This window comes from Paralichthys olivaceus, chromosome 10, assembly GCF_024713975.1.
Source record: "Paralichthys olivaceus isolate ysfri-2021 chromosome 10, ASM2471397v2, whole genome shotgun sequence".
In the NCBI taxonomy this organism is placed as follows: Eukaryota; Metazoa; Chordata; class Actinopteri; order Pleuronectiformes; family Paralichthyidae; genus Paralichthys; species Paralichthys olivaceus.
The window spans coordinates 5,210,001-5,226,885 of record NC_091102.1 but is presented as its reverse complement, the minus strand read 5'-3'; the positions used below and the strand labels follow the sequence as shown (position 1 = coordinate 5,226,885).

General features: G+C 42.5%; 2 protein-coding genes across 5 annotated transcripts; one reads left to right on the top strand and one right to left on the bottom strand.

Moving 5' to 3' along the window:
- Positions 1-174: 174 nt before the first annotated feature.
- Positions 175-3,611, bottom strand: rpl8 (ribosomal protein L8). Of its 3 annotated transcripts, none has more exons than XM_020100648.2 (6): positions 3,433-3,611; positions 2,279-2,422; positions 2,041-2,182; positions 1,352-1,570; positions 1,075-1,190; positions 175-371 (listed from the first exon to the last, which is right to left on the bottom strand). In XM_020100648.2, the coding sequence occupies exons 2-6, from the start codon at positions 2,414-2,416 to the stop codon at positions 213-215; spliced, it is 774 nt and encodes a 257-aa protein (XP_019956207.1). In that variant the 5' UTR covers positions 2,417-2,422; positions 3,433-3,611; the 3' UTR covers positions 175-212. The 3 variants fall into 3 exon arrangements, with proteins under 3 accessions (XP_019956207.1, XP_069388454.1, XP_069388455.1); XM_069532353.1 differs by having other exon boundaries at positions 3,344-3,450; XM_069532354.1 differs by lacking the exon at positions 3,433-3,611 and adding an exon at positions 3,000-3,415.
- A 1,399-nt stretch (positions 3,612-5,010) lies between these two features.
- Positions 5,011-14,122, top strand: wdr3 (WD repeat domain 3). Of its 2 annotated transcripts, none has more exons than XM_069532351.1 (27): positions 5,011-5,146; positions 6,110-6,305; positions 6,386-6,595; positions 6,692-6,810; positions 7,027-7,105; positions 7,323-7,418; positions 7,524-7,628; positions 7,872-7,973; positions 8,652-8,752; positions 9,027-9,131; positions 9,225-9,455; positions 9,544-9,637; positions 9,792-9,893; positions 10,012-10,094; positions 10,306-10,444; positions 10,534-10,590; positions 10,745-10,845; positions 11,289-11,400; positions 11,643-11,777; positions 11,896-11,946; positions 12,267-12,332; positions 12,491-12,583; positions 12,727-12,777; positions 12,882-12,925; positions 13,026-13,154; positions 13,608-13,701; positions 13,796-14,122. In XM_069532351.1, the coding sequence occupies exons 2-27, from the start codon at positions 6,132-6,134 to the stop codon at positions 13,949-13,951; spliced, it is 2,829 nt and encodes a 942-aa protein (XP_069388452.1). In that variant the 5' UTR covers positions 5,011-5,146; positions 6,110-6,131; the 3' UTR covers positions 13,952-14,122. The 2 variants fall into 2 exon arrangements, with proteins under 2 accessions (XP_069388452.1, XP_069388453.1); XM_069532352.1 differs by having other exon boundaries at positions 5,068-5,146; positions 6,107-6,305.
- Positions 14,123-16,885: the final 2,763 nt, after the last annotated feature.

Here is a 16,885-nt window from a genome sequence, read left to right as displayed (position 1 = left end):
GTTTATTAGAAACATAGTTAAAACTAATGCAGCTCTTCATTGCTGCAGTCAACTCTACTTCCCATTCTTTTCTACAACAGCAACATCCAAGTTTTAAAATGTAAAAATTAAACACGTCTTACATTTGGATTTGTGTGTGGAAGTGCAACCCCTGAATGAATCAAGTGAAACAGATTCTTTTGGAACACGTTTTATTATCAAGAATCTCAGATTTAGTTCTCCTTCTCCTGGACGGTCTTTGTTCCGCGCAGTCTGCCTGTACGACGGGCAGCGATAAGACCGACCTTGCGACCAGCAGGTGCGTCCCTCCTGATAGTTGAGGGTTTGCCAATATGCTGATGGTTACCACCACCGAAGGGATGCTCAACAGGCTGCAGGGAGAGAAAGGGGGGAAGTCAGACTGAGGAATCTTGTTATGTGACAGTGTAGCTGCATGTTGGGAACTAATCCAGCATCAAAAATTTGACCGTACTCAGACTGAAGAAAAGCCAAAATGTTTCCACGTTGTTCTGAGCTAATTAAACTAGTTTTACTGCTGGTGTGATCAATCTGTCATTGTTGGATCAAAATATTCATTTGTTGACAGTTGGAAGAGTAAAACAGCTGTTGTGTAAAATTTCCAATAGTTCGTCCAGATTTTTGCTGGAACAATTCATCCTGTATCACAGGATTGAGATGTTTGTAACATATGATTTCAGAATCATTAGTTTGTGGGGAACCAGGTAGAAACAAGATGTAGAAGATTTATCATCAGCTCCGTGTTGAACTAATTTGCATCTCTCCCTCCTGCAGTGTCACTGTACAGAAGCTGCTGGTTTTGCAGCACATTATCATAATTCCCCTTATTCCTTAATTCCACTGAATTATTCAGGTCCCTCATTAAGAATCTTTTCTCCAGAATCTGCAAACACTGCGAAACAGGAACCACAATTCTAACCAACATGTTACAAGTGAAAAAAACTCTACTCCCCATGTAACAGTCACCACTGTCTGCTGTGCCTCATCTCCAGTTGACAGAATAAGTTTAAACTGCCTGGCATCATGGGTAATTAGAGTGTGCTCGTGTTGACTTACGTTCATAGCCACACCACGGACACGTGGCCAGCAGTTCCTCTTGGCCTTGTATTTGTGGTAGGCACGACCGGCCTTCAGGATGGGTTTGTCAATACGACCACCTCCAGCAACCACACCTGAAACACACACAGACAGAGGGGCCGGTCAGACTGTTCAGGTAAAATTACACAGGACAGCTCAAACTGTTAAACCTTACAGCCGCTGCTCTGCAGGTGTTAAGTAAGGTCGTGGTGGACGTGAGGAAACATCAGCTCCAGCAGACGTTAAAACTTCTTACCAACAACAGCTCTGTTGGCAGAGGAGATGACTTTCTTGGAGCCTGAGGGCAGCTTGACTCTGGACTTCCTGGTCTCGGGGTTGTGGGAGATGACTGTGGCGTAGTTTCCTGAAGCACGGGCCAGTTTGCCTCTATCGCCGGGTTTCTCCTCCAGGCAGCAGATGATGGTTCCCTCAGGCATTGTGCCGACAGGCAGGACATTACCGATGTTCAGCTGAGCTGTGGGAGAAAACACGGTGAGGCATGAACTTCACAATCAAACACTATCCAGTAGTCTTTCAAAGAACAAGCTGCTTTATTAGGATTATTCTGAAAATGTCATGCCACCTCTAATTGACAGACATGTTTATAAAAGCCAACTTAACATGCAACTAATGATAATCTCCATTTTAAATCAATCTGCCGTTAATTATCAGCAAAAAACTCATTTTTCTACAAACACCAGAGCAAGAAGGGCAACATGGTCGCACATTTGAGAATCTGGAGAAGTTAAATATATAAATATTATATACTGTTAACACAGGCACATAATACTAAACACATGACAGAGTACTGTTCAATAACTTAGTTTACGATGTAATCTACTTCCAGAAGCATCTAACAAGGTCTAGCTTAGTATAATACATCTGTGAGGTTATGACAAACCTTATTTGAAAATGTAGCTGGATAATCTATTTCTGGCCTCTTACCCTTCTTGCCGCAGTAGATGAACTGTCCAGTGTGGATGCCCTCAGCAGCAATGAACAGCTCTGTCCTCTTCTTGAAGCGGTACGGGTCACGGAAGGCCACTTTGGCCAAGGGAGCACCACGGCCGGGGTCATGGATGATATCCTGAGGAGACCGCCAGAGTAAATCAAGGTTGGTAAACTCAAAAAAACGAGCAGAGCGGCAGTAACTCGCTGTTAAAAAACAAGACTCCTCGCTTACCTTCACAATCCCCTTGATGTAACCATGACGTTCAGCGAAGTCAATGTGACGGAGTTTAGCGGCACCTTTTCTGTGCTTCACATGGGCTTTGAACACGGAGCCCGCACCTTTTCTCTGTCCCCTGATCACACGTCCCATCGTGTACTGAAACCAGACAACACAAAGTTATGTTTAATACTTTAAAACACCCATTAAACACCACATATCAATGGAAACCATAGGCAGAGATTAAGACTAAACTTGTGTTTGAATTGATTTTTATTACTTTCTGGCAGTTTCACAACCACACAAGCTGATATCACTGAAACGATTATGTTACAGAACTACTTTTAATGTCTCGGGGAAACAGGAAGTAAGTGTCACAAGAAGGTTTAACAGTTTCCATCAACACTATTTACATCGAGATATTGAACCATTGTCCAATTTAAGAGACTAAACCTGGAGGAGCTTCAAGCATCAGGGGCTCCGAGGCCAAAATAACACACATTATACTCCACACGTGTTAATAGCAGTAAACTAATCTAATGACGATTAAAAGACAACACAGGAGACCAGAGTCGGCCTCACAGTCCAGGTTCACATGTGGACTTTGAGGCTCGTGTTTGACAGTTTGAAGTGTGTACTTCATAATCAGGTCTTCCAAATACTGTTAGTACTTTAAAATACACATTCTCATTCTGAAGTTTAACTGAGAAACGATAAAACACTAAGTTCAACCCACATGTTCGAGGTAAATACGATTACAGCTATGGTTAGCCTACCAAGCTAGCCTAGCTTAGCTGGGTATGAAACGTAGCGGGACACACTTGATTTAAAGTTTTAGATTCACAGAGTAAATAAATCTGCTGATACATTAAAAACACAGTAAATGTAATTCTCTCCGGCTCCTCTCAGCGGCTCCCGTCACTCTCTGTGCCCGGTGCGAGGCGGCTCTCAGGCCGGGGCCCGCGTCACACCGCTAACTCTACGCCATGTCACCAACCAGCTCCGCACAAATAACCTCGTCACTGACACAACTCGGGTAGAAAATACTGTGCGGGTCTGACTCCCGCTCGTTCACCGCACATTTAGAAGTGAGTGTTCGCAGCGGATGATGTGAGGAAACTAAGATTTAACACAGATGAGCAGAAGAGAATCACAAAGTCGCTTCATACCTAAACTCCGCTGACGGAAAGAGGAAGTGCCAGGGACAAGCGTAGGTTTTCTTCCGGAGAAACCACCGAGGGGCATGACGGGAGTTGGAGTCAGATGAGCAGTAGGCCTGTTCAGAAAGATCCGGATATTTTTCTTTGATTCCGGAGAAGAATTCATGGATGTTGATGAAAAAAATGAGGAATTGTCAAAACTGCAATTTATATGTGTTTCATTTCCTTGTGCAAATACCAAAACCAACTCCACAGCTGCCTGCAACTGATTTAATCTATTTCTATTTCTATCTATTTCTTTTAATACTATTTTATTTTATAATATTTGTCTGCTGGGAGATTGAAAAACAAAGTAAGAATTTCATTACATGCTGTAAACATTACACATTTCACATTACATCTCCTATGCACATTGTTTGAATTGCCGGTATATTTCATTTTGATCGGTCACCTGTTATCTTATTCTTTATTTTAATTATGTTTATTTCTCATTCTACTTATAAATTTTGCATTACTTTATATTTTATATTTCGTATTTTATATATATTTTCTTCTGTTTTTCTTTTTATATTAGTAAACACAGTTCTTTGGTCGGGCAGTTGCAAAGTAAGATTTTCATTACCCAATAATAAACCGCTGTGTCTGTTATTGTGTACATGACAATAAACATCTTGAATTCTTGAATTTTCTTCATCATCAATCTGACAATTATTGTTTTTTTCAATTAATCATTTTATTCAAAAACAACTGATTTAAAAGATTTCTGTTGAGCTGAAGATAAAATATTTAAACATTTGTTTTGTTTTACAAAAAGTCCTAAATAATAGTTTTACAATGATGACAGAGACTTAATTATTTCAAATGCTTTCTTAAAAACTTATGTTCAAGAAGAACTGTTTGGTTTTGTTAGAACTACGTGTGTTGTATGTTTTCACAGAGTCGTAGCAAATCATACATTACTTCAAAGCGCCTCATTCTATCTTCGCAAAGTAGTTTCAGATCTGATATCACTGTAATCACTTGTTCAGACTCTGAGGACGGACTAGAAAAAAACTGAAAAACTCTGTAGGAAGAAACTAATTCCAAAACATGGCAGTAATGTCCCACTAAACGTGGAGGGGCCTTCACAGTGTTTACACAGAGACACTGATCTGAGTTCAGCCTCTTTGTGTCCATAATGATGAGATATTAAGTCATAATTATGAGATATTAAGTTATAATAATGAGATATTAAGTTATAATGATGAGATATTAAGTTATAATAACGAGATATTAAGTCATAATTAGGAGATATTAAGTCATAATAATGAGATATTTAGTTATAATGATGAGATATTAAGTCATAATGATGAGATATGAAGTTATAATAATGAGATATTAAGTCATAATGATGAGATATTAAGTTATAATGATGAGATATTAAGTCATAATTTTAAGAAAGTTTCTTATAATGATTTACAGGATCTGTATTTTCTTCATCAGAGTGGCATCCATAGTATTTTTATTAAATTTATTTTTCAGTGTGGTTTATTTCACTGTGTATGTTATATCCCTTCTGTTTTAAATTTTTTTAAATTTATTTATTTACTTATATTTTCTTTTCTCTTCACTTCTTGTCTTTTGCACGATCGATTGGTTGGGTCTGAATGAGCCGCGCAGGAAGTGCAGCACAGTTTAGCTAACGGCTAACAGCTAACAGGTTAGCGGCTCCAGCTTGTCAGAGGTAAGAGAAGAACCCGAGGAGAAACAACAACACGCTGCGTTTGAGACACAAACAACACGTTTGTTTACAACATTTACAAAAAGAAACCCGCGTCATATCTGGTGTTTCTGACAAATCTGAAACCGATAACTTCAACACGTGGATTCAGGGACCATCGATGTTTACTCGATTTGCTGCACGTGGTTAACCAGGCGGGCGGGGTTTGTCGCGCAATGAGCTTATTCAATGGTCTGAAGCTCTAAACTCCGACCACGCGGGCGAGTGATTTCTAGCAAAACGAGCGCTCCTCCGACTAGACTATCGAGCTCTTCTCGATCACATCTTTTTAAAAACTTGATCGATAAATATTGTCCACAGAAACTCGACCGTCCATCTGCTTTAATGTTAAAATGACACTAATGTTTATCTTAAATATAATCTGAATCTCTGTCCAGTCTTATTATTATAATGTCAGTAAGGTAAAGCTGTACATAATGTTGGGTAGATAACAGACTCAACGATTAGTCGATAAATCTCCCAATCGATGATGAAATCAATCATAAGTTTATTCTGCTGCTTGATAATTACATGCGAATGTAAACGAGAGGTGTCCACATATTTCTGGCCATGTAGTGAACCATCCAGACGTTTAACAACAAAGTCCAGATGATGTCATTGTGTTATTGTCCAAACTGTTTCTGAACATTACTACATCTGTGAAGTCAAAAATCTGTCTGTGAAATATTACAATTTAATCCGTTTGTGCTGTGTGTATTTGTAGATCTGTCTTACATGTGCTTGATATTAGTGTGTGGATTTGAACACGTTAACACGCTAACATGTTACATTTCAGTTGTAGATCATGTGATACACATTTGTTACCATCTTTAGTGTCTTTTCCCTCCATGTGTTCCTGCTGGAGGAGCAGGTTCCACTGTGATATTTGGTCTTAATCACCAGTTTTCTCTTTGAAACCGGGAGAAGAATCACCCGGAGGCCGCTGGTCATGGGGTTGACCAAACAGTACCTGCGCTACGTCACCAGCGCTGTGTTTGGAGTAATCGGCAGCCAGAAGGCCAACATCGCATATGTGAACCTGCGAGGAGGAGAGAGGGGGCGCTATGTCGCAGTGGCTGCATGTGAGCACGTCTTCATCTGGGACGTTCGAAAAGGAGAGAAGGTGAGAGGACAGGTTCTCCTGACTTTGATTGTCTCCAGGTTTTATTCAGTATCTTATGTTGTTCGTCTCTTTTTGTCAAGGTCCTGATCCTGAAGGGCCAGAAACACGAGGTGACCTTCCTCTGCCCTTCGCCTGATGGCGTCCACCTCGCTGTTGGTTACGAGGATGGCGCCGTGCGAATCTTCAGCCTCCTGGACGGAGAGAGCAACGTCTCTTTCAATGGCCACAAGTCAGCTGTCACCATTATACACTATGATGGACTGGGAGCACGGCTCGTCACTGGTTCCAAGGTACGTCAGGCGGGTTTTTGTTCAGGTTTGCTGAGAAGGTGTTCAAATCAGCAGAAGCTAAATTAGGTTTCTTACCTGTTGTCCCTCCTCCTTCAGGACACAGATGTGATCGTGTGGGACATCATCAACGAGTGTGGTCTGTACAGACTGAAAGGTCATAAAGACATCATCACACAGGCTTTGTTTCTCAGAGACAAGAACCTCCTGGTCACCAGGTAACTCATCGACAAGTCTATTCATCACCTGAGATCCTAAAAACAAACTAAATAAAAAAACATGGTGTTATTCTGTACGCTGTGTTGGTGGTGGTTGTAGCTGCTTTACATGACTTGTGTTTTAATCCTCATTATTCTAATGCAACTTTTAATGTTTTTTTTTTATAAGCACAAAACATTTAAATAACTCCATCACTGTGTTCTGCTGTCTAACAGCTCCAAGGACAGCTTTGTGAAGTGGTGGGACCTGGACACGCAGCACTGCTTCAAGACCATGGTGGGCCACCGCAGTGAGGTGAGGAGCTTCTCACTCTGATCATCATATTATTATAGTAGCTGTGGTTAGTGAAGGTTCAAGTTTCCATTTTAAAGAAAAAGATCCGGTTTACGAAGCACGTGACATTAGAGAGTGAAAATAATTGTGTGTGTGTGTGTGTGTGTGTGTGTGTGTGTGTGTGTGTGTGTGTGTGTGTGTCTGTGTGTGTGTGTGTGTGTGTGTGTGTGTGTGTCAGGTGTGGGGCATGGTGCTGCTGAACCAGGAGAACAGGCTGTTAACAGGCTCTGCAGACAGCGAGCTCCGAGCCTGGGACATCAACTACCTGGAGGAGGTGAGGACACTGAAAACTGTATTTATTGTTTTTTTTTTGTTTTTGATTAAATGTCATCTTGATGACGCTGCATCAGTTCCTGTAAAGGCTCCGTCTCTGTCTCAGGAAAAAGCTGAAGGTGAGCCCAAAGTGAAGAAGGGGAAAACTCTGCTGGAGGAGAACGATGATGTGGAAGACAATGAGGAAGGAGTGGATGAAAGTCCTGAAGAGGTACGAGAGTGAAGCAAACACTGTAATAAAGAGCGTTTATATATGTCTTCAACGCAGGTTTATTTTGTATTAGTTATGTCTCAGATGGATAAAGAATGCGTCTCTGCATCTCTAAGGAGAAACTGAATCACATCCACACAATAATATTCATATTTAACTATATATTTTTAACCGTGACGTTGTTGTGCTTCATTCCAAACTTGACTTTAAACCGTATCTTGTGTCTCCCTCTTTGTTGCTCAGCGGATCTTAAGTTGTAAAAAAGCAGGTTCCATCCTGAGGGAAGCTCGAGACAGAGTCGTCTCACTGACATCAGACACGAGGGCCAGAGTCGTCGCCTGCCATGTGAGTGTCTGAGCGGTTTATCAGATTTCATTCTGAAAGGTTGTAAAATGTCTGGAACACAAGATGCAATATTTCAATGTTCCTGAAAACATAAATCAGGGAAGTAAAGGAAGAATTTTCTGGAGTTGAAAGCAAACTTGTGAATCATGACTTTACATCCCAGTCATAATAAAGCACAGATGAGAATATGAGGTTTTAAAATGATTCTACTATTGCAGGTTTTTAAAGGAAACGAGGCTCAAGAGGCAACAGAAAACTTTTACAGGCCCAGTTGCAAATTTGGGTCTTGTTGTCGGTTTGCGTTGTGACCACATGTTATCGTTGCCTTGTTAGTTTTGTTTGTGTTTGTTTGTGTTTTCTGGACCAGGAGTTTGGACTCAGGCTCAGTGAACGTGTTCGTCTGCGTTCAGCTGCTCATCAGCTGTTTGCTGTGTTTTCAATTAATATCAGGTGGAACGAGGCAACAGTTTATTTATGACGCTGAGCTGATGAATAACGAGAGATTTTTACATCCGTGTTTTTTATGTTTGTGTTGAGACGGTGTGACTTCAAATAAAAACATTGTTTACATTGATATGTTATTGAAGAGATGTTGATGCTGCACATGTCTCCTCCTCCTCCTCCTCCTCCTCCTCCTCCTCCTCCTCCTCCTCCTCCTCCTCCTCCTCTCTCCACCAGGGCAACGATTCAGTCCTGGAGCTTTTCACTGTTCTGACAAACGAGGAAGTTCAGAGGAAAATGACCAAGAAGGTGAAGAAAGCAAAGAAGAAGGCGGCCAAGTAAGAACAGGAAATATCCTGGGTTATGTTTAGTTCCTGTGGAAGCTCATCCTCACTGTCTCTGTTTTTACTGGAGCCTGTTCAAAAAGGATTTTCTGGGTCTAAGATGTGACAAAGAAAAGGTCCATGTGGGTCGGACTCTGCTGTTTATTGTGTACATTCTGACACTGGACCTTTAAGTGCTCTCTAGTCAACAAACAGCAGATCTCTACAGTCTCTACTTGTATTTCTGCCACCACCTCTAATGCTCTGATTTGTCGTGTGGCTGCTGCAGAGCTCAGGAAGAAGCAGGAGAGGAGGCGGCAGAACCGGTGGTGGAGAAGACGCTGAAAGACGAGATCGTCCGACTAACGAACATCAAAGCGTCCTCCAAGATCAGGTGAGTTTGGAGTCTAAGACTTTAGAGAGGTGAGATCCCCAAAGTGAAGGAAAATCACAAAGTTAGACTCCTCACACACACGTCTCCTCTCAGATGGGTGGACTGCCTGTCATGTCCAGGCGGTGAGCTGAAGGTGGCGCTGCTCCTGCAGAACAACACCATCGAGACCTACAGCCTGAAAACATCCGACAAAACCCCCGCAGCCAATAAGACGGCTCGTCTCACGCTCGGCGGCCACCGCACCGATGTCCGCACCCTGGCCTTCAGCTCGGACAACCTGGCCATCCTCTCCGCCTCCGGAGACACAGTCAAAGTGTGGAACAGGTGAAACTGCGTCACTTTGAAAAATGTTGTTCTTCACGCTGCAGCTAGTGACTGATCCTCTAACTGCTCGTCCCATCTCCTGCCGTAGATCAACTCTGCAGGTGATTCGCACCATGTCCTGTGAATATGCTCTGTGCTCCCTCTTTGTGCCCGGAGACCGACAGATCATCCTGGGAACCAAGGTATTCAAACACAACCCAACTCTGTCAGACACCTTGATACAAGTTTAGCAGCTTTTTTTTGAAGATTTAAACTTTCTTTGAAGAGAAAGTTTAAATCACTGTTGTGCCATGTCCCTTTCACTTTGAATAACCTTAAACATGTTTCTCCTCTCAGAGTGGGAAGCTGCAGATCTTTGAGCTGGCCTCAGGAAGCCTGCTGGAGACTGTAGATGCTCATGATGGAGCCCTGTGGTCCCTGTGCCTGGCTCCAGACCAGGTAACGTCTGCAGTCACACCTGATCTAAGAATATGTCTGGACCAGGTTCTAAAACATTCTTTAAACTATATCAAACGAGTCTCCTGAGCTGATTTACTTTGCGTGTTCAACCCCACAGAGGGGGATCGTGACAGGAGGTGCAGACAAGACAGTGAAGTTTTGGGAATTTGAGCTGATCAATGACCAGGGGACCGGACAGAAGTAAGTCAGCACCTTGTTCCATGATGCGGAATGTTTGTGATCATTGAGGATTCTCTCCTCAAGCAAAGCATTCAAAGCATTAAAAAAAGATTGCCTCCTGGAACCAGGAGGTGAAATATGCAGCAATAAACTGAATATTCTCTATACTGAATTGTTGTGTCTGTGTCTGTGTGTGTGTCTGTGTGTGTCTGTCTCTGTGTGTGTGCTGTAGGAGGCTAACAGTGAAACACACACGCACGTTGCAGCTGGAGGAGGATGTTCTGTGTGTGAAGTTTTCTCCTGATCACCGCCTGCTGGCCGTGTCTTTGTTAGACTGCACAGTCAAGGTCTTCTACACAGACACACTGAAGGTAAATCACACACACAACATCACACAACTGACTGTATTTGATAAAATACATGTTTTATAACCAAACACTTCTTCTTCTCCCCACTTTAGTTCTTCTTGTCACTTTATGGACACAAGCTGCCTGTTCTCTGTCTGGACATCTCACATGTGAGTAACCACAAGCTGCAGATCTGGATTCAACCGTGACAACATGTCTTTTGTTTTGAAATACGATCATTTGCATTTGATTGTGGAATTAACATGGACTGGTGTAACAGTCCCACTGGCTCCCAGCCTCTGACCCTGTGTTTACGTCAACCAGGACAACACGCTCATCGCCACTGGATCCGCCGACAGAAACGTGAAGATCTGGGGTCTGGACTTTGGCGACTGTCACCGCTCCATGTTCGCTCATGACGACAGGTAACGCCCAACGACAGAGACACAAAACAAACAGTCGTAGCTTGACTGGAGCAGTTTCTTTTTCTACTGGACGTGTGTTAATGAAATCAGTTTGTGGGCTGTTGTGTCTCCAGCTCTTACTTCATCTGTTGTGGTCAGAGACTCTGATCCATGTGCTGTTAGCTCACGTCGCCCTGTGACTTCACACCAGCTGCTCTTTCATCTCTCCGCTCATCTCATGGATCATCTCACTTTCTGTCTTCACTGTTTTTCTTTTTCTTAACTTTGCCTTTATTTGATTTTCTTTGTGGTTCGTTTTTTCGCTTTAGTTTTTTCAGTTTCTTTCGTGATGATTACAAGTCTTTGTGATCTTTTCTTTTTGACTCCTGCAGAGTTGTTTCTGTCTTTCTTGCTTTTGAATTATTTGTCTCGATCCTCGTGTCACTCTTCCTTGTTCTCCACAGCGTCATGTTCCTCCAGTTTGTCCCCAAGACTCATCTGTTCTTCACGGCAGGAAAAGACAAGAAGATCAAACAGTGGGACGCCGACAAGTTTGAGCACATCCAGACACTCGAGGTGACGCTCTTCTCCACGCTCTTCATATTTAGAGTCGAGTGGTTTTACCCAAATGTTGCTTTAAGGCTTGACCCTGACATGTGACCATGATGACGACAATAACCAATCACATTTTCCCACTCGGTGCATGCAGACACGATGTACAAGCTGCTATTAAAAAGTACATGGGACATAAACTCTGCAACCAGATGAACTCATACCAAGATCACCGGCTCTTTCCGTCTCCTCTCTCTGTCGTACAGGGCCACCATCGGGAGGTCTGGTGCCTGACCATCAGCCCCAGCGGTGACCATATTGTATCGTCATCCCACGACAAGTCCCTGCGTCTGTGGGAAAGAACCAGAGAGCCCATCATCCTGGAGGAGGAGCGGGAGATGGTGAGGACGAGGGATCAACAGATTTTACAGATAGATACACACACACACACACACACACACACACACACACACACACACACTTATTATCTCTGAATTAAAACATTTTCTGTTTCTTCAGGAACGAGAAGCAGAATTTGAGGAGAGCTTGGCCAAAGGAGATGAGCCTGTGGTGAGATTTTAACTTCAAACTCTACTTATCTATGTGTGATAGACATCGAGATCATGAGCATGGGTCAAATTATCTCATTCAACCGACACCAGTCAAATATTTACTCCACTAAACATGCCTGATTTTTATTTTATCAAGATCTATGACTTATTCCCCGGATTTGCCCCAAAATGTAATTGGTTGTTTTTTGGTGTTTGTCTCATCCAATTTTCATTTATAACAAACTAACACATGAACTGACGGACAGAGGTGAAAACATAACCATGCGGTTCCCGTGTTCGATGGATGCAACTGAAGCATTAATGTGTTTTGCTCTGCAGGTTCCTGGAGAGACTCAAGGAGAAGTAGCACCTGCTGGGAAGAAAACTGTTGAGACAGTGAAAGCTGTGAGTCGACTTCACCTCTTTTCTCAAAAACATCATTCTCTCTCTGAGTCTTGCTTTAGGAATCAGTTTGAAGTGACAGAAGTTTAAGTTTAAGGTTGTAACGAGCCACTTTTCTTGTTTTTTTTTTTAATTGATGTTTTCGTGGGATTTCTTTTCAGGCGGAGCGAATAATGGAGGCTCTGGAGCTTTACAGAGACGAAAACAGGAAGAAGGAAGAGCACAAATATGCTTGTATACACGCAGGCAAAGAGGTAGAGATCTCATCACCCAATAATTAACTTCCTTATCTCTACAGCTGCACAGTTTGCTGTGTTTTTGCATTTTTGGGATTTTTGTTTTTCGATGTAATGGTTCCATCAAATAATTTTGACAAACAGCTGATCTCGTTTTGCAGCTTCCTCCTCCGAAGCCCAACCCGATCCTTGTGGCCTTTGGAAATATTTCAGTGAGTAGAACAGATGCAGAATACATTTCTCACCAACGTCGTCTCCAGTAACAACGAAATGAATGATAGACCTAAATGTATTGTTGTCTTTGTTCCTCTTTCAGCCGTCACGCTATATTTTAGACGTCATAAAGAAAGTCAGATCCAGGTAAGACGTGAGCTCAGGGTGACGAGAGCAAACACACAAGTCTTTGTGCAAGTGTCTACACTCATTTTTCTTTTTCCTGTGTTTGTGCTGCGATCGTCAGTGAGCTGGAGATTTCTCTGCTGGTGTTACCGTTCCCTTACGTCCCCGAGCTGCTGACGCTCTTCAACAGCTACATCCAGCAGGGCCTGGAGGTGGAGCTGGTCTGCCGCTGCCTCTTCTTCCTGCTCAAGTGAGTGACGTCTTTCAGAGGTCTCGTTTTCTCATCATTTAAAACTATTGTTATTATTGAAATCATCACAAGGAAAAAGAACGTGGAATGTTTTTTATTAAAAATGGTTAAATAGTGATTGCAGTCTCAAAAATGCAGTTTCAGTACAGGTATCAGTACCCAAATCTATGTACTGACTAAGTACTCTGATAAAACATCTTTAAAGTACTTTAGTTTCTTTGAGATGAAACTGAAATTTTAATAATTTTATATCATTATGTTATAAGTTTTGTATATATCTGATTTTAATTTGTAAACCAACTAGGACATAAACTGTAAACCGGCTGTTTTAAGTGTAAAGTTGAATAGAAAATACTCAACTAAAAGAAGAAGTACCTGGAGTACAGTACGTGACTACATGTACTTTCCAGTATTATTCAGTTTAACTCTGAACTGACATACTTCTCCTTCCAGGATCCATTTTGGCCTGATCTCCAGTAACCAGATGTTGTTGACTGTCATCGACGAGCTGCGGACGAACACTCTCTCAAAAGTTCGGGAAATCAGAGTAAGCAACATCTGGAGAAAAAAAAAAAAAAGTATTTGTCATCTTGACCTTTCTTTTCTTTTTTTCCTCACCACGTTTTCTTTCTGTGTCTCAGGACATGATGGGCTTCAACAGCGCCGCCCTGCAGTTCCTCCAGAGGGAGATCGAGAGCAAAGAGGACGTCATGTTCTTCGCAGATGCCACAGGGCAGCTGAAGGAGAAGAAGAAGAAGAGGAGGAAGAGGGAGAGAGCCATCCTCACCATCGCTTGAATCCTAATGGACATTCTTTTGTTTGTGTATCCTCTCCCGTCTCCCCCCTGCTGTTTCCCAGGCCCGGACCAGTTTACTCTGTGGTTTTTGTTATGAATGGATGTTGCTCTGTGGTTTTCACTGACATGCTTCATCTCCCAAATAAACTGTGTCTGAATTTTTCTCACGGTACTTCAGGTGTGTCGGGGGCTTTTAAAACAAGTAAATGCTCGATGGCAGAGAGAAATGTTGAGCGTGTGCACAGCCGTCCCCTCTGCAGCTGCGCGTCTTTACACAAAATACATCCTCATACTGTTAACTTTTAATACATGTCAGGCTTAAAGCAGCAGCGGTGATCACCTCACACGGAGGACAGGTATGATTTAAGCTAGTTTCGGTCCCACAGGCCTAAAGGGAGCAATTGAGGCCCGGAGCCAAACCAGGCTGAGGATGGTTTGGACGTGGTGGGGGGGGGGGTTTGAACGCTGTCAGAGAAGGCCTGAGCTCCAGACCACCTGGGAGCGACCGAACTGTCCCACAGTGAAAAACTCCCTTGGAGCCTGTTGGTCTCGCTGCTGCAGCCGTCCACCGCTGGACTCAGGGAGATGTGGCTCGACTTTACAGCCGCTGTAACTTTGCCTGAATTTATTGCCCCGGGGCCGGTAGATGTGGTGAACATATTTCATAACGGGAGCAGAAAATCTTGGCTTTCAGTTTTCAGCTGCGTGTTTGCTCGTGGATGAATGTGAGCGTTCTCGCGACCTTTAGAAAAGTTTCACACCCACATCAGACACTTCATTTTCCGACTGTGTTTATTTCCTGACTGGGGCGCAGTGGAATAATGAAATGAAGAAATAAAAACACCTCTCGCTCACTGTTCGTGTTTTAATCTCACGGTGGACAAGAAACAAATTAACTCAGTATTTACAGGGCCATAAAAGAAACGGAGGGAGGAGGCAGCGGCTCTTTACGGGGCTGGATTTAGTCTTGAGGCCGTAAATGTCACACCTACCAAAATTAAAAATTCTTCAGGAAAATACCAAACCACACTAACACACACACTCTTTAACAAACTGACACAGTGTCAGCAGTTGAAATGAATCACCACTAACTGGGTTTAAAAGAGGAAAAACCTCCAACAAGTTAAGTCTGAATAAATGTTTGTTTCACACGTTTGTCTGAATTGGGGCGAGAGGAGGAGCTCACTCAGGTCGTCAGTGTATCACAGGGTCGACATACAGAGACTCAAACATTCACCCGCAGGGAACATACAAACTCCACACAGATAGACCAGGCCGGGAATCAAACCGGGAACCTTTTGGCTGTGAGGTGAAAGTGCTACTCAGTCGTGAAGTGAAACAACCACACACAACTGCACATCACCCAAAGTTTGAAATATCAGTTAATTCAAAGCATCAATTTATTGTAAAAATAAAAAAATTATGATTAAAATTCTTTCAAATAAACCCAACAAACAATTTTCAATGACATTTAAAAAAAAATAGTTTAAATATGCTTAAACTGACTTTATGAAGTTTTTGTGTAAAGAAGGTCTCAATGAATAACTTCAGTTGGCAAAACACAGCATTTTAAGTTCGGACCAAGTTTTTAGGGTCAACAGAACAATTCTAAAATGTTTTTGTTTCTTGGAAAGAGAATTTACAAAAAAACAACCTCTTCAGGACTTCGAATGTGTCGTGTACCGTTGAGCCACCAGATGGGAGTCTTGCCTTTCGTTAAACTTGTCTCAACATCGTCCCCTCTGGTGTCTGACCCATGTGCTGCTCCATGTTCGGAGCTCGGAGGCCTCCCACCACCTGCTGCAGAGCTCAGGCCTTAATGGTGGAGAGGTGGACACGGTCCAGCCCTGACAGACACAGGTCAGAGACACTCAGTCACCTCCTCACAGATCCACACTCTCAGTGCTGATTGTCTCTGAGCCAGAGGACTCGTCCTCCTGCAGACGACATCTGCTGGTTCCAGAAAATCCCTCAGTTTAAATCTGTGAAGAAGCTGCACTCCTCCTCACATTCTTCATATTTATTCACAGCAGCCATTACTGCTCATGATACTAATCTATATAATCTTACTCTGTTTAGTCCAAACAAACAGGACATGGTAAACACATCACTTCCCCCACGACAGATGATTTCTTCCCTGGAGGCAGCGACGAGGCCTCGGTGCCTTGAATGTGCTGTTGCCTCAACCACACGGTGTAATGTGTTATTTTACAGCCGGTATTTGCATTACACTTTGACAGACAGGAGATAGTATTACTTTATGTGGTCTGCACTGCTATAGTCTGTCATCATATGGTCTGCATGACATTATATACTGCAGGATACCATCAAGTCGGAGCTGCTGACTTGATTTGGTGGTGTCTATAGCCGGTGAATACGATACGAGCTATAAATGTGTATGACCCATTCTTGAGATGATGCTGTTGGCAGTGACGGGCGTCCTGTTACAACAAGAACAGTTTGCACAGCAACTCAAACTGCGTGGCCGGTGTGGAGTGATACACAAACACAGAAAACACGTCCTTTTATCTACTTTTAATGGGAAACATCCAGGCTCCGAATGTTTTTAACGTTTACTCAATTTCAAGTGTAAATTAATTTAAACATGAATTATCCCCAGGAAAGGTTTTTTGTTTGTGGTTGGAGGAGAATCTGGAATACAACAAAGTTAATTTAGTTACTGTATTTAAACACATTTCTCATGCGTCTCTTTTTTACTTAAGTAGTTTTACTTTTACTCTTCTACATATATCAGCAATAAAACTTTCTCTCCCACTATATTTTAACAAGTCAATATTTCCCCTTTTTCTTAAAGCAAAAAATAATTAGAGCAGAGTTCTGATCCAATCAGAGCGAGCAGGTAATGTGAGACCCGCCTCCTGCACTGAGCACAGTTAATGATATAGTTGACCGCTGCATTAGGGAACAGGCTACT

Excerpts from the sequence above, each read along its gene's own strand:
- rpl8 (XM_020100648.2), bottom strand. The coding sequence starts at position 2,416 with ATGGGACGTGTGATCAGGGGACAGAGAAAAGGTGCGGGCTCCGTGTTC. Across the intron at positions 2,183-2,278 it reads ACATCAAGGGGATTGTGAAG|GATATCATCCATGACCCCGG; the intron begins GTAAGCGAGGAG and ends CGGTCTCCTCAG. Across the intron at positions 1,571-2,040 it reads CATCTACTGCGGCAAGAAGG|CTCAGCTGAACATCGGTAAT; the intron begins GTAAGAGGCCAG and ends TTTCTCCCACAG.
- wdr3 (XM_069532351.1), top strand. The coding sequence starts at position 6,132 with ATGGGGTTGACCAAACAGTACCTGCGCTACGTCACCAGCGCTGTGTTT. Across the intron at positions 10,591-10,744 it reads TCTGTCTGGACATCTCACAT|GACAACACGCTCATCGCCAC; the intron begins GTGAGTAACCAC and ends TACGTCAACCAG. Across the intron at positions 13,702-13,795 it reads CAAAAGTTCGGGAAATCAGA|GACATGATGGGCTTCAACAG; the intron begins GTAAGCAACATC and ends TCTGTGTCTCAG.